General features: G+C 39.1%; 2 protein-coding genes across 9 annotated transcripts; one reads left to right on the top strand and one right to left on the bottom strand.

Moving 5' to 3' along the window:
- Positions 1-573: 573 nt before the first annotated feature.
- Positions 574-11,614, bottom strand: prkg1l (protein kinase cGMP-dependent 1, like). 8 transcript variants are annotated; one of them, XM_067606884.1, is made up of 21 exons: positions 11,557-11,614; positions 9,253-9,442; positions 8,181-8,399; positions 7,187-7,310; positions 6,840-7,006; positions 6,087-6,200; positions 4,481-4,586; positions 4,123-4,186; positions 3,794-3,871; positions 3,554-3,639; positions 3,301-3,366; positions 3,076-3,153; positions 2,885-2,981; positions 2,631-2,770; positions 2,285-2,374; positions 1,969-2,110; positions 1,724-1,887; positions 1,517-1,639; positions 1,234-1,296; positions 1,074-1,140; positions 574-961 (listed from the first exon to the last, which is right to left on the bottom strand). In XM_067606884.1, the coding sequence occupies exons 3-21, from the start codon at positions 8,368-8,370 to the stop codon at positions 878-880; spliced, it is 2,043 nt and encodes a 680-aa protein (XP_067462985.1). In that variant the 5' UTR covers positions 8,371-8,399; positions 9,253-9,442; positions 11,557-11,614; the 3' UTR covers positions 574-877. The 8 variants fall into 8 exon arrangements, with proteins under 8 accessions (XP_067462985.1, XP_067462978.1, XP_067462938.1 ...); XM_067606877.1 differs by lacking the exon at positions 11,557-11,614 and adding an exon at positions 10,197-10,315; XM_067606837.1 differs by lacking the exon at positions 11,557-11,614 and having other exon boundaries at positions 9,253-10,187.
- On the top strand, positions 10,221-15,586 carry ubl4a (ubiquitin like 4A). Its single transcript, XM_067606927.1, has 4 exons — positions 10,221-10,396; positions 12,316-12,421; positions 12,849-13,057; positions 14,928-15,586. The coding sequence occupies exons 1-4, from the start codon at positions 10,349-10,351 to the stop codon at positions 15,033-15,035; spliced, it is 471 nt and encodes a 156-aa protein (XP_067463028.1). The 5' UTR covers positions 10,221-10,348; the 3' UTR covers positions 15,036-15,586.
- The last annotated feature ends 43 nt before the right edge of the window (positions 15,587-15,629 follow it).

Here is a 15,629-nt window from a genome sequence, read left to right as displayed (position 1 = left end):
GTGAATGCAAGCGCTGGACACACTCAAGTTTGACAATTATTAGAGGATAATAATAGCCTGACAGATAAGTTAAAATATTATTTAAATTGATTATTTTTACTCCACTCTGCCAACATTCAATATCAAAAAAGGAAAAAAGCAAGTTTGACAGATTGATGACACAAACTGGCAGAGAGACCAGTTCAGTCAAAGCCTTGTTTAGAATAGATAAAATTGAAAATTCTATGGAAATCAGGGGTGTCACTAAAGCATCTTCTCATCAGGATACCATCACAATAATCTATTATCCCCTTCTTTATGACAATGACACGTTTCACTACACATTTTGGCATCAACTTTCTTTTTTTTTCAGTCACCTTACTTTATTTTCAAGTCAAAATCAAACAACTTCCTGTATTAATCTTTCTAACTTTCTGAGGCTTTAAGCTTTTCCCAGACTGAGCCAACTCTGACGTCACTTAATTGTCGTCATACATTTTGGGGACACATCAATTATTACAGAAGAACCATACAATCAAAAGTGAAACTAGTAGTGAGAATGTAACATTTCAGAGGAAATCAAAGACAGTGAGATGAAGTCTATTTGTTTATTGAGTAGTTTCATTCAACTGCAGTGACATTACTGAACTCTTTTTTTTAAATATAAATCTATAGTTTAGGGTTTTGCAATCAAAAACAGTCTCAGCTCACAGGCAGCATGGTACGTTTATCAAACAATATCTGCAATTACTGATATTGTGGAAAATACGTTTTTTCTGAAAATATAATTAATTCTTGATGACAGTAAGACTGGCGGCAGTGAATTATTTATGACGACTAAACCTTTAAGAGAAAAAACATTGTTATATAGTTTTTGCTCCAATTCACAGCTCATCCTTCAGAAATCATCCCAGTCTGTGCACGGCTCAGCTGAGTCTCCAGTATAATGACTGTATGTACTGCTGTCCAAAAGATGTTTAACCTTAAAGACAAAAGAACAGGAAAAATAATAATAAGGCAACACAGTCACAGCCTATTAGTGTACACAACAAAGAAAGGTCTACTCATTGCAATGAATAGTAAGTGTGTTTTACTTTGAGAATGAGTGGTGGGCTTAAAGTTCCTTTACAAAGCCCTTCCCAGTTGAATCCTTCGAACCATCTGGATAAAAACAGAGCATCACAACCTATAAAACCATGTTTCCAAGCACAGACCTCAGAGCTTTCCTCCAGTGTAATAAATCTGTCATCTTACTTGTGCTTCTGAATGTTCTTGGCCCCGTTTCTCTGACTGCCCAATCTCTCCGAGGGATTGCTCCTTGGCGATGGAGAGTGAAAGAGAACACACAAATAAGTAAACTATGAATTAATAATCAGATTCTGTTGGCCGAGAGGTGATACTGCATATTCCTCAAGCACAAGCTGTGTTGATCTGAAAAAGCGCTATAAAATAAGCTGAAAACTGTCATCAGCTTTCACATTATAATTCACGGCTGCACAGCATAATGATCTGCTCTAGTGGGTCATATTTACAACACCTGCACAGTTTCTTTATGAGGCTGGAGGCACTTTTGCTGATGGTTTTTGGGAAGTCAATCTGATCGATGCCACGAATGGTCGCAGTGAGAATCTTCATTGGGTCAAAGCCACTGAATGGAAGTCTGGAGACAAAAACATCTGCCAATAACTATCATTTCTATCCATGACTGAAGAAATTAATTGCTGAACAAAACTGTAAAACCTACTCGCCGCTCAGAAGTTCAAACACAAAAACACCCAGTGACCAGAGGTCTGCGGATATATTGTGGCCTTTGTTCAGGATGATTTCAGGGGCCATATAGCCTGGAGTACCACAGAACGTCCAAGTTTTCTTACCCACTTCAATCTTCTTTGCACACCTGAAGCCAATCTAACAAAAAGGCAGATATCTGTTGTTAAAATTTAAAGGATTAACATTTCATAATCAAAATGTGAATGCAAGTTGTACTACCAGTTTGGCGTAACCATGCTCGTCCAGGACAACGTTTTCAGGCTTGACGTCTCTATAGACGACACCTCGATAGTGAAGAAAGCTCAGGGCCTCAACAACACAAGCAGTGTAGAACCTGGTGCTGCATTCGTCCAAACAGCCTCTATAACAGTATGCAGAGTGTTGATTTGAATGTGTGCTGCAGACGATCAGTGTTAAAATTGCATTGTGTTGAAAGCTTGGGGAAAAAACACAGTGGTAGCACAATAAATATTTTATCAGTATGATGACAAAAAGTGCCTTAAGTCTTAATTTCCTTTAGTCCAAAAATACTTACTTATCTCCAAGTAGACTGCAAAGATCACCACAAAGACAAGCCTCTGTCAACATGTAGAGGCACTCTGCATCTCTAAAGGTTTTGTGTAGCCTGCGGTTAAAAAAAAAAAGTAGAGCAACATGTTAAAGATTTTATTGCTTTCATTTGATTGAGATGGTAAAGATACAGAAGCACAGGGGGAGAGAGGGAGGCAACATGGTTCCCTGGCAGGAGTTGAAACACAGACTTTTTATGGTATGCTTCTTAATCACTTGGCTACCAGACACCTGAAAGATACTTTTTAAAATGATTAAACTGAATACGTAACCAAAACAATCCTAATTAGAAGCTGTTTAAGAACAGACACCTGACTATGAACGGACAATGAGCCTCCATTAGGATGCGTTGCTCTCTCAGTATGTGCTCTCGTTGACCGTTGTTGAGAATCAGCTTCTTCTTAAGGACCCTCATGGCAGAGAGACACTTGACATTGCTCTTTAGCTGCACCTGACAGAGGTGAAAATCAATATGTTACATTACAGACACATGGAATCTCGAGACGGGCAGCAGTGCAGGGGATTTGTGTCATTGTGTGTGAGCTGCTATAAGATCAACCCTCACCAAGTCTACGTGACCCAACTCCCCAACTCCCAGAGTGCAAATAATCTGGAAATCACTTAAGGTGGAAGATGAGAGGAGTGCAGCATCCTTGTCTGACCTGCTCACAAGGAAAAGAGGGGTGAGCTTGTAGTTTCTATGGGTACAAATAACATGTAATTGTTAATACAAAACAGTATTATAATGCTCCTTACTCGACTTTGGATTCAGTGTTTTGCAGAACCTCATTACCACTGTCAAATACCAACCCACTGATGATATCTTTGAAGGTCCTGGAGGACAGAAATATATTTCCTGACAATGAACATCCTACAAATGACTGGATAAGGACATCAATTTATTTTCAATTTGGAGTAAAGCAGCAGAAGCAGACGCCTTGCCTCTGCAGAGAACTTTATTAACTCAATTTATTGACTTACTCTCTGTCTATTAACAAACATGTAACTTCACCGGCAGCAATCACATTCACAGCCCGAACATCCTCTCTAGAGACAGAGAGGAAAACAAGATGAGGAAATCTTATCAAAACAGATCAATACAAAGCACGCAACATAAAAACAAATAAAGAAAATCAATATATCATGCAGGCATAAATGACACTTTTCACCATCCTGTACTGTTTTCATAATTTCCTTTAGTGCTTCTTCTAAAAGTGCATTATTTCCTTCTTACCCCCACAGAGCTTTTTCTCCAAACCACTGTCTCTCAGAAAGCTTAGAAAGCTCTTCATGGCCTGGCTTCTTTTCTGTCACTTTAACCTGGCGAATCAAAAAGAGAGTGCCAAAGTCAATTATCACCGTCATAAAGCAATTTCAAAACCCTGCGCTGACATTTCGTCCTCACACATTCTAAACCCTTTTCTCTGAAAGCCTCGTTTCATCTGTGCAGCAGGCAGACAATATAAAACTTTACCTGGCCTTTGCTAATGATATAAAAGGTGTCTCCCATAGCTCCTTGTCGAATGATGTAGTCACCTTCAGTGTAGTGTGTCTGTGGAGCACGAATGACATTGATAGGAGAAAACAGTGGAAAATTATTTGATGAGAGAACCAGCTCTCTTACAGAAACAAAGACGAAGGCTGGTAGCAGTGAGGGATTAATTCTGATTCTATCACAGCACCGTGTGTACCCACGATTGTTTACCTCTGTCTGTACACATAATCTATTGGTTGGATTTTGTTTGATGAACGAGTGATGGTTACACAACATAGTGCTTCTGATTTTAAGTGCTTAATCTGTACCTCTTCCAGGAGATCAGACATTTTCATGATGACATCCTCTGGCAACGACTGCAGACAGGGAACGCTGCAGACACACAGGAAGGCATGATAAGATGCTATCCACAAGGACAGGTTTGAAAAGAGTTTCATTTAATCTTTCCACCGGTCTTGGGTGGCATATTTAGAAACATATCATGGGAGTGTTGACATCGTGCGATAGTGAAACCACACAGAAAAGTACTTAAGACCTTTACGCAGCAGTGTGGTGACTGACAAACAACATGGCCCTGGTGATGTTGTGTTGAAGGAGCTAGAATACAAAGCAGGTTACTGGGCCTTTTTTTTTGTGTCAAATCAAGTGTATCGGTATCATGTTCACCTGCTAAGCAGCTCCATTGAATAAGAAAGGCTGTTGAGACCGCTCTGCGTAAGTATGGTCTGGTAACTCTTGCGGTCAATAACCCACAGCTTGCTGTCCGTTTGTGCTGCAGATGAAAAGAAAGGCTGTGTCAGTGGTGCTGCAGTATTCAAATGGCTCTCAAAGACGTGTGAACTCTGTGATGAATGTGTGTATACAATACAGAGCAAGGTTTGATATTAGAGGACAGAATGTGCTACAGTGTGAAGAGCAGGAAGCCTGCAACATGAGTACTTCTTTTTCTTACAGAGGAGGACTTTTAATATAAATCTAATCTGATTTCCTTACTTATTATTACACTCTTCCTTATAACAGAGCTTGAAAGAGGGTGTTGTGAATTAATAATGACATATTGATTAGTTCACTGAAGCTTCCTGCAAACGGAAGTGGATGTCCTCTAAATGGTCTAATTACATCCACCATCTGATAATGAGGAGTAGTCCTGATATCTCAACTGCAGCATTTGGATATACTTCATCTGCTTTTTTACTTATCCTCCATGAGACACATAATTCATGGCCATTGCTTTTTATTTGCGAGCGAAAGCCGTGCAGGATATTTTTAGCAAATAAAACCTTATCCACAAAGGAGGATTTTCTGACATTTCCTGCAGTACATTCTATGCACTTCCATGACCTAATGATGAAGCCCTGTTTTCACCTGCACCTTTATCACTGTCAAAGGAGACCACACAAGCAATATCCTTATTGTTGGTCTCAGATGGCAAAAATGAAAAAAAAGTAATTTCAGGTCAGGAGGAAGAGGACCCTGAAGAGATCCAAGGGAAGGGCTGACAGAAATGGACATCGAACAAAGGACACCAGACTGCCGACACAAGTGGAGCATTGTTACCAGAGCAGACATATAGTGTGGAACAGTAAATTGGAAAAGCTGACTGGTGGTCACAAGATAAAGAAAGCAGTATAAAAAGAGAATAAGATGCTTAGGGACCAAACAAGGCAAAAAACAGATTTTTCCATTTAAACCCATCCTAGCCATTTCCACAGCCTATTTATTTGTGAAACCAGGTCATGTAGAGATGGCTGAGAAAGTTTTCCCACTAGATTCTGCCATCAGATGCTGGGTGGAAATAAAAGCAGGCTTTCCATTTTCTGGGGAATATCACAAATTCTTACAGCATATATGTGTAGGTCATAATATAACTACAAGAAAGAGCACCGACTACAAACTGTTTCTGAAAATGTTACTTGTACATAACTGTGAAAATTCAATATCCACGAACAAAGACGTTACTGCATGTAGGAGTGCAGAGAGGAGATGTGACAGTAAGATGGCAGGAAAGCAGAAAATGTTTAAAACTCCCCACATCACTGAGAAAAAAAAAATATTTGAAGCTGTGGTGTTGTCTCCAAAGGTCTTTGATTTCAAATTCAACTGATGTCTTCTGTCTAAGACCAAGAAAGCCAGAAATCTGCTTGTGATATTCTCTTAAACAAGAATTATTTATATCCCCAACAAATCAAAATTAATCACAGCGAAACCCCACATGTATTTCCATATCAGCATGAAATTACAAAACCAAAAAGCTGACACAATGCTTTGATACCTGCGACAGAGTAGGTATAGGTGCAGTTGTAGAGGAGTGCCACCTCTCCAAACATGTCTTCTGGTTCAACTGTGAGCACCTTCAGTCCGTCTTTTGTCATTTCCAGCCTCCCTTCTGCAGTAAACACACACTCAGTGAAGACATGCACGATCATAATATGTAGAACTCTACTATGCACGTGTGAATGTAAATTGTGCTTTTCTAAATGTGTTTTTGTATTTGTAAGGAGGCCTTCCAGCTGTCTGATATATACTGTACGACCAGCAGATATGCAATCATCCCTGCACCGAACAAGGCCACCACCTCTCACTGGTTAGTATGACAGGAGAAAAATAGGGAGCAGCCTCTCTCTATTAGCTGTCACATTACAAACGCAGCCAAGATTCCTGAGGACAATCAAGCACTGATGAACCCTGTAGACCGGGGCAAGGCAGAGAACCGCTTTTCTCCTCCCTCTTGTATCAAGTTGACATTTCAACACAAACATCAATGTGGGTCGCTCGTTATTCCCCCGAGTGCATCTTCTTTTCTTGCTCAAACATGCTACTCTTACATCACACGTGTCTGAGAGCAGTGTCAGATTGCTATATGCTTGAACTGTGAGCCAGCAGTAAGACAGCTGATATATAAATATAATACAAAAAAGAATTATTCCATCTGACTGTTCTTTTAGCAGTTGTCATCTCGAGTAAATGTTAATAAATATCCTCAAGCATGATTTATGTTAGCGGTTGTGAGAACAAAATGATTTACCTTCCACAACATAAGCCTGAGCCCCGTTGGTCCCCTCCTGAATGACATAACAGCCTTGATGGATGGTGGTGGAATACATACAGGCGATGATGGCTCTGATTTCTCCTTCATCGAGGTTTTTCAACAAGTCATTCTTCAGAAACGCTGCCTGAATCAGCTTCCGAGACCTGATGGCATGAAGGCAGGATACTGATGTAACATTTAAGGGCAAAATATTAAGAAGTCTTGAATGAAGTGTCACGGTAGCCTGTGACACTTCATTCAAGAATTGCAGAAAGCACTTGAACATTTGAGAGACACATTTCTCAGTAAGAGCAGGTAGGAGCTGAGGGCATGTGTGCTCTTACTCCTGGCTTTTGTCACAGCTCCGGTGGAAAACCATGGCAAGAGTCACCGGGTCCAGAGTGAAGGGCTCAGAAATGACGGTCTCCCTTTTGGCTCTCTGGTTGTCCTCACCTTGAGCGGAGCAAGCTATGGGGGGGGACACAGTAAGCCGGGTTTAGAGCTCTACTGCTACTGTAGTGTCTTTTTTCTGTGATCAACATAGTATATGTGTGCTGCAGTTAATCATAATAATGTGTATTAATGTGTGTGTGTGTGTGTGTGTGTGTGTGTGTGTGTGCTATAATAAATTGTAAAGAAGATGCCACAGATCATGAAGTGAGGACTCATGTACAATGTAGAGTGTGAACATCATCATCAGATGTTTGGACCAATGTTGTAGGAGTCGTGGGTACAAGTGCCAGAAAAAGCCTTTGATGTCTGAGGGAAACAACAAGATGTGGTAGGTTGAACTGCCAGCACAGGACCAGACAACTGGGGAAAAACAACAAAAAGTGACTGACATGGTAAGGGAGTAAGCTTGGTAAGAAAACAAGAAGAAGAAGATAACGTGTTTGCAAACGTGATGCATGATATGGTAGTGAGGAGTGGGATGGAAAATCCCCAAAATTTGTTGGTCCATGGGAAGCCAACATATAATCGGATGATGGAAAGTCCCCAGAATTTGAAGAATAGGAGGTGCCTTTGAGACTATAATATATAAGACAATGCTTTTTCATTTGGTTTTTGAGTGTCTGCTTCATGAACCAGCCTCTGATTTGCTTGTATCTTGCTGAATACACAGTAAATCTACAATTACACTGAACTCTGCCTGTTTCAGTGTATTTCTTGATTGCTTGAATTTGTTTTTTACTTTTTGGGTATTTTAACTATTTTTGAATAATTATATGTTGTGGAGAATCTGAAGAGTCACTGGCCTATCTGAAATTTTTTTCCCACCACACTACCTGTTGATGCTTTAAAATACGACATATAATGTAAAACCAGCATGTTCTGTACCACCACCAACTGCAGAGGGACCTGTGAGGGAGACAGTGGCTCTGTAGCGATCCAGTTCTTCCTGCAGTCTCCGAATCAGTTCATCCTTGGTATCCAACTCCAGCTCTAACTCATCTATTAGTGTGTCCCTCTGGCGAAGCTCCTCAATCTTTAGTTGCAGGGCAAATTGGAGGTCCCGAAGCGTACCCATTACCTCCAAACACCAGGTGGTATCTGTTACTGTTTGCACACACAACCATACACAGTGGGTTCACACACATTGAACGTAGAAAATATTAGGGATTACTTTCTGATATTGAGTTGCAGCTACAATCCACATCTCAGTTGACTCAAAGTTTAACAGTCTATTCTGTCATTCATCTGCATCCCCTCCTGAGATTACGTGTATTAATATTACTCATATTAATAATATAATAGGGGGAATCAATAAGTGATTATGACTTCTACTTGGACTCATCTAATTAGCATACATAGGAGAGTATGCTGTATTAATGACACATATTTTACGGCAACCTTTTCGGAGGGCTGAGTAAGGAGAAACATGCTCAAAGCTAATCCTATGAGACAGTTTCATGCAATAAAAGAACACTCCTTTCTTTGATCGATGAGCTTGCAGTATGGTTTATGACATAGGTGGCATGCATGTACAAACGCATTACTGACACAGTAAGTTTTCAGTATGCAGTCCTCGTATTTGTCTATTGCTCTTTCTCTCCCTCAACTTAATGGAAGAAAAACTATTAAATTCAAGGACACTTAGCAGAAACACGAGAAAAAATAGAGGACCATCCAGAATGCATAAGTGTTAGAGTAATACCACGGAGATAAAAACAACATATAAACTATTGAGTCACACACACTTTGAGTCCCTGCAGGAGGAAAATATGGATCTCTCTTTTTATATTTCGGTTCGCAGACGCGCTATAATAACCTGATTATAATGAATGAGTTGGTAAAATCTTACAGCGGTGTGTTAGGTCTGTAACAGACTGTTTGTAAACACAGATGCATGCTCTGTCCTGCAAAATATAACGCCGTGCTGTATTTCACGTCACATACAAAGATCACTTACCACAGAATATAGATATATATGCAGCGTCTTTCTCATTTGTCCTCAATAGGTTTGTCCCTGTTTGGCGGCATGCAAGGTGCAGATCTCCTTTATACCCACCCAAGTGAAGGAGAGGATGCTCCTCTCTTGCTCGGGGCTGGCCGGGGCTGGGCACAGACAGCAGGCAATCACATGACCAAGACAGTGGTGGCTGTAATGAGAAATGCATGGACTGGATCCCAATTGGGTCAGAGGGTCTTTGGGGTATTTCAGAGGCTTGGGAATAGTAAGTTGAGTGGTGAACATTAATCATTTTGCAGCCGAGATGTCTAGTATATAAGGCAGAGATTAAAGGCTGGCTGTGTGCATTAATCAGAGGTTTTACTCTCCTTCCATGTGGCACCTGTGGCTTTTCCTGATAAATTCTGACTTTTTGAATATAATTATTTCTCAGTTACCATAACACTGTCAAGTGATGTTAATAGAAACGCATTGGCCTATAACAGCAAGTGATGCTTTGATGGTGTTGGGACAACAATTGTAGTGTTTTCAATTGGTCTAAAGCCAATATATTGTGGGGTTTTTACATTAAAGCGTTTTAAAATTAGTTGGGATGATTAGTCACACTGGCTGATGACCTAATGATTATTGTAATTAGTTAAGAGTCAAGCCTATAGCTTGTTCACTGGCAGCCTCAGATCAATTTCTTCATAAAAATAAAACAAAATGAATTAGTATAATGATGATAATAGGTTAATTATAAATAATAAAATGGTAATCGCATGATCTTTAGATTCCAATGTCCAGCAAGCCTTTAAATCATCTCCCTTTTTTGTTTTAATATTTAATTATGGTCTGAGTATCCAGAGTAGAATAATAGAATAATAAAATAACTTTCTGTCATTTTCGAGTGAAATGATCCTCAGCCATAACACACTCCCGCCAGTAAGCGGCGCTCGGCTCACCTGAGAGCCGCAGCAGCAACAGCAGCAGCCCGCAGCTGCCCGGAGAAGAAGCCCATTGGGTGTCCCGAGCTAGCAAAGTGTGGGAGGTTTTTATTACTTAACCTGTGAACGTATCGTTGTGTGTTCGTGTTTAATTCAGAGTATCATCGAAAATGATCCTCACCGTGAAGCCGCTCCAAGGAAAAGAATGCAGCGTACATGTAAGTTAAGTAACGCAGGCTTAAGTTAGCCCGCAGCAGCAGATACTTAGCCTTTACGCTAGCTAGTTTATTAGCAGGTAGTGGTTGTTCTGTCTTTCCCACGCCGAGCAGAAATAATGTCTGAATTTAAAGATTTAATAAAATGTGGCACAAACTGAATAGTTCTACAGTAGCGTTTTAAACACCAGTTATAATTGACGTTAATGTAGCTAGCTTGCTTGCCGCAGCCATAAAAAACTGCCATCCGTTACCATCCTTCTTTACGTTACCGCTTTCGTTGTGTATAACTGAGTTCATGTAGGAAGAAAAAGACTGTAGGTTTTGTTAACACGCCAAAAGGCAGCATCTTAGGACAAAGGGTTAGACTAGGCCAGTGCTGCGGTATAACTTCCTTCTTCACAAGTTACCAGCGTTACTTATCCTGCTTTCAGCAGTCTGTGATGGAAGCTAACTTCTGCATCGTCATGTGTGTTTGTACACACATATGTAAACCCCAGTCTGTGCCTGGTGTTTTCTAATGATAACGTTGTATGAGGCACAAACTGGGGCTCACACATGTGTGTTCAAAGACACGTGACGATGCAGAAGTTAGCTTCCGATTCGGGTTGGGGAGGAAAGTTAAAGTTAATGCTGTTTAAACCCACTTTCAGATTTGTCAAATCTTCATTTAGCTCATGAAATTTTTTTTTAAAAAAAAGAGCGATTTCACTGATATTTCTCCAACCAGAAATGTTTTTTTTTTTTTTAAAAAAAACCCACTATACTTAGACCTGTCAAATCTTGACTAGATGAACAAAAATACTCGAGAGACACAGTTTCAGATTCAGTGGTTTTTGATCTGGATGGGGGGAGCAGTGAAATTGCCCTTATTTCTGTTTTCACCAGCAAAATAAAGGTTTTACAAATCTGAAAGTGGGTTTAAACAGCATTAAGACTTTTGCTATGATGTCTAACACTCTCACTTTCATAAGTGTAAGTGGTGCCAAAAATAGAGAATCGGCCCCTGAACATCATTATTTATGTTTCCCTTAAAGTTGCAATGTGTAGAATTTAGTGGCATCTAGTGGAACGGACTTGGCAGAAATGGAATATAATATTTATAATTCTGTTTTTATTAATGTATAAACACCTGAAAATAAGAATTGTTGTGTTTTTCTTACCTTAGAATGAACCCTTTACATCTTCTACAGTAGCCTAGAATGGACAAACCAAACACTGGCTCTAGATAGTTTTCGGGGGATGGGGGGTGAAGGAGAGGGGTAGTCAGTTGGTTGCAATCTGCAACCTCACCTCTAGATGCCACTTAATCCTTCCCACTGGTCCTTTAACTATTCCCTTAACCTTGAATCAGAAGCTAACTTCAGCGTTGTGATTAAAGGAGCGTATGAACTTCATCGGCATATCGTGTGAGCATAGGGAGCACTGTTTTTTAAATGTTCACGTATTGTTCACTGCATTATTCTGGGGTTTTGTGTGTAGTTGATGGAAAAGAAGAACAATATCGATGCCTAGCACAGGCAGTGACGGCATTTGATGTTATTTATGTCAATTGGGGAAGTAAATTTTGTATTCTGCGAAAGACAAGTGACTCTAAACCCTGTCACAATAAAGTGTCATCAAGGCCATGCCATATTTCTCCTAGCTCTGCTCTGAAAGTAAAAAAAAGTACCCGCCCATACTAACATGCTCATTATTGTCTATATTTGCAGTGCTTACAGGATAAATATTACTACTACAGGCCCAGTCACTGTGTTTTGTATAGGAAGTATATACTAACGAGGCCATTCAGTCCACATTCATTACATTTTATGTAAAGTTTATGCAATGGACGGATTTCAGACTGGCTCTGCCCTTCTGAAGTTTGCTTAAATATTTTCATCACGTTGCGCAGCTTCATCATCACACTGTTGATCTTTCAGGTGACTGAAGATGAAAAGGTCTCCACAGTGAAGGAACTTGTGTCCGAACGTCTCAACATACCAGCTAATCAGCAGCGGTTGCTCTATAAAGGCAAAGCGCTTGCAGGTAAATGTGCTAACAGTTGTCTCATAACCTTTGTGCAGAACTGTAATTGCTTGATCCACCAACATATTTTCTTCGTGATTCATACTAGAGCCCGACTGATATACTGGCTGATGTTAACTCATCGCAGATGTATCGTATTAGTATATATGTTAGCCGTAAATATGTTCTGAAACAGTGTCACCATTCAAAAGTCAGCCAGAGAGGAGTTTGTTTTTCAACTAACATATCCTGCCCAGTACATTTATTGGTCGCAGTTATAGAAAAAAAGAAGAAAGTGTAAAGAAAATGAATATCAGCAAATATATCATTGTCAGATATTTTAAACTCTCTATCAATATTGATATCGGCCTCAAAAACCCTGTATCGGTTGGGCTCTAATTCAAACGTTTAAATTTTTGATGATTGAATACTATATTGCTTTCCTCAGATGAACACAGACTGAGTGATTACTCCATTGGGCCTGAGGCTAAATTGAATCTGGTAATCCGTCCAGTGGGAGAGAGGACTGGAGCGTCAGGGACGGGTGCCAGCAGCAGCAGCGGCACACAGGGAGGAGTGTGGCAGACAGTGTCCACTATCCTTGCTCGGCACTTCAGTCCTGCAGATGCAGCAAAAGTCCACGAACAGCTTATTAAGGTATATTAATGCAACGTATTTGCTGCCAGGTATTGTAATCTAAGATCAAAGCAATCAAATTGTTGCTCATCTGTTTTAACATCTCGATATTTTGAATTGCATAATTTAATGTTTTGCTACCAGTAGGGGTTGTGGGTTAAAGATACATTTCTAATATTTTCTTTTCAGCGGACATCTGGGGCTGTAAAAGTGTCTTATCTTATCACAAGGAGTCCTGCTAAATGGTACTAAAAGTTCCTCTCAAACAGTTTCCTCTTAAGAGCTATTTACAAAACTGCAGAGAGCAACTTTTATAAAGGAACTGGTAAAACTCCTAAACTAAGAGTGGGAGCAGGGTTGTCATGGTTACATCATGCTGCTGAATTAAGTTACTCACTATGTCCACAGAGACATAGTGAGACAGGTGACTTGTCTGTGTCAGTGAATGTGAAATTACATAATCATCAATATATAAGAGTTTGAAAAAGAACTAGATTGGATTAGACAAAAAAAAGAAATGAAAGTAGAAACATAAAAATAATGAAATTAAATTACAAATGAAATTGAATTTAAATTAAATAAAGAAAACATTAAATGTCATTGATTGATTTCATTAACAAATGTTTGATATATTATAAATTGTATCACATTTCATATATGAAACAAAGTAAAATATTGATTAACTTGACTGACCAAATCTTTATCCTTTGATGGGGTTTATTCTACATTTAGTGCATATCCTACAGGTAGTTGTGGTCATAAAATCAGCTTTATTTATTTATTTTTCATTCAATGATTATTTATTGTACGCTCAATGAACTGTCAAAACTAATTTGTGTCTAAAGAGTGCATATTTGTTTTGAGAAATGATCCTCACACCAAGCTGAGATATCTCAAGTGGATCAGGACTGCACACTGTGTTTTCCAGTGTCCAAGTAGTGGAGAGTTGTGCGAATTGCCATCTCAGACGTTACTGGATAGTTTCCATGTGTTGGTGAGCTGAGGCTGGATCCTCGGAAGTCTGCATTTTTAGTGTGATTATATCATACCAAACTGACAAGGCCTGTTCCGTTTCAAAGGCTCCTCCAAATATTGCCAAGAAATGCAAATGCCCAAAAATGTGGAGGAAAAACCAAGTTTATCCTTTGAATCCTCTTCCAGTCATAAAATGAGAAAATATTGTGTAATCATATCATATGTACCAGTTACTTTTGTGGTTTAGACCAGTGTAAAAAAAACACTGGAAGGTGAAAATGATGAAAGCCATAAACATAAAGTCCAGTTTGGTTCCTATAATCACTGAATGTACCTCATTTATGTCAAATTGTATTGATTTGTTTTCACTTTGGCATTAAACTTTTTTTGTTTGAGTGACAAAAAATCCAAATTACATTCACTCTTGAGTATATATGATTATATATTATAAAGGCAAAAAAGTGGGGTAAATCATTATTATTATTATTATTATTATTATTATTATTATTATTATAGACCCTAAAAATAGAAGTTAAATCGATATGTTTAAACCTCACAACTATTGAACTCAGTTAGGAAAATTGTCCCAGTTTATTGCTGTTATTTACAATATCAAAGCTACTTCTTGGTGGTAAACTTGTAAATCTTTGATGAAGGATGTTAGTTTGGTCTCTGGCTCTAGACTATGATATTTAGGTAAGAGGTGTTGGATCAACCTGGTCTTGAGGTCCTTCTGAGAACAAACTATTTGTAAAAGAAGAAAAGTTGAGAAATTTAAGAGGGTTATCCTTACTATCCTGTCTATGCTTTTATTTAAATAGAGCAATATTCATCCACACATGACATGGTTACAATAAAATGGATTCAGTAGAATATATTTAACCTGCTGCTTCTCCACGTTTTCTTTTTCTTTAAGGATTATGAACGTTCACTTCGACAACTTAGTCTAGATGACATTGAGCGCTTGGCCGGAAGACTGCTTCACCCCGATGGCGAAGGCATGGACACCTCATACATGGACTAAGAATGCCCAGCTTACTGTGATTGTTTTTGGAGAGGTGCTCAGTGCTTGGAGATGCATACAGTGTTTAGAGTGTGAGGCATGGAAAATGCAGTATCAATTTTCTTGCTGAGCCCCATGTGTGTGCCTAATCAATGGCTGAATGAACACGGATAACACTGACTGTTGATTGCTTCAGCAATAGGGCTTTCTTATCCACGACCCGAGGACTTGGATAAGAAAACTTAGCCACTTTGAATCGGTCCTTGTCATTGATGTTGCAGTAATGACACAAGACCTGATCACACATGATTTGAATACAAAGGAATCCATTTATGCTGTTGGTTTCACATGATCTCTGGCTGCTACAAACTCCCAGGGGACACTAACCTTGTACTGGAGGGTATTTATTAGTGATGTCTGTGTTGGATAGGTGTTTTTTTCTGTTATCCATCCGTAAGAAAGTAATACATGTTTTATCCCGTAACTAACTGATGGTCATTGTATGATTTGTAAATATCATGTTTATATATATACAGACATTAAAACACAGAAAAAAAATACTCAATTTTAAAGTTTGTTGTTGTGTTGTTTTGTTGATACTTTTTTTTTCTCCTT

This window comes from Thunnus thynnus, chromosome 2 (genome assembly GCF_963924715.1).
Source record: "Thunnus thynnus chromosome 2, fThuThy2.1, whole genome shotgun sequence".
NCBI lineage: Eukaryota > Metazoa > Chordata > Actinopteri > Scombriformes > Scombridae > Thunnus > Thunnus thynnus.
This window is presented reverse-complemented; position numbering and strand designations above follow the sequence as displayed.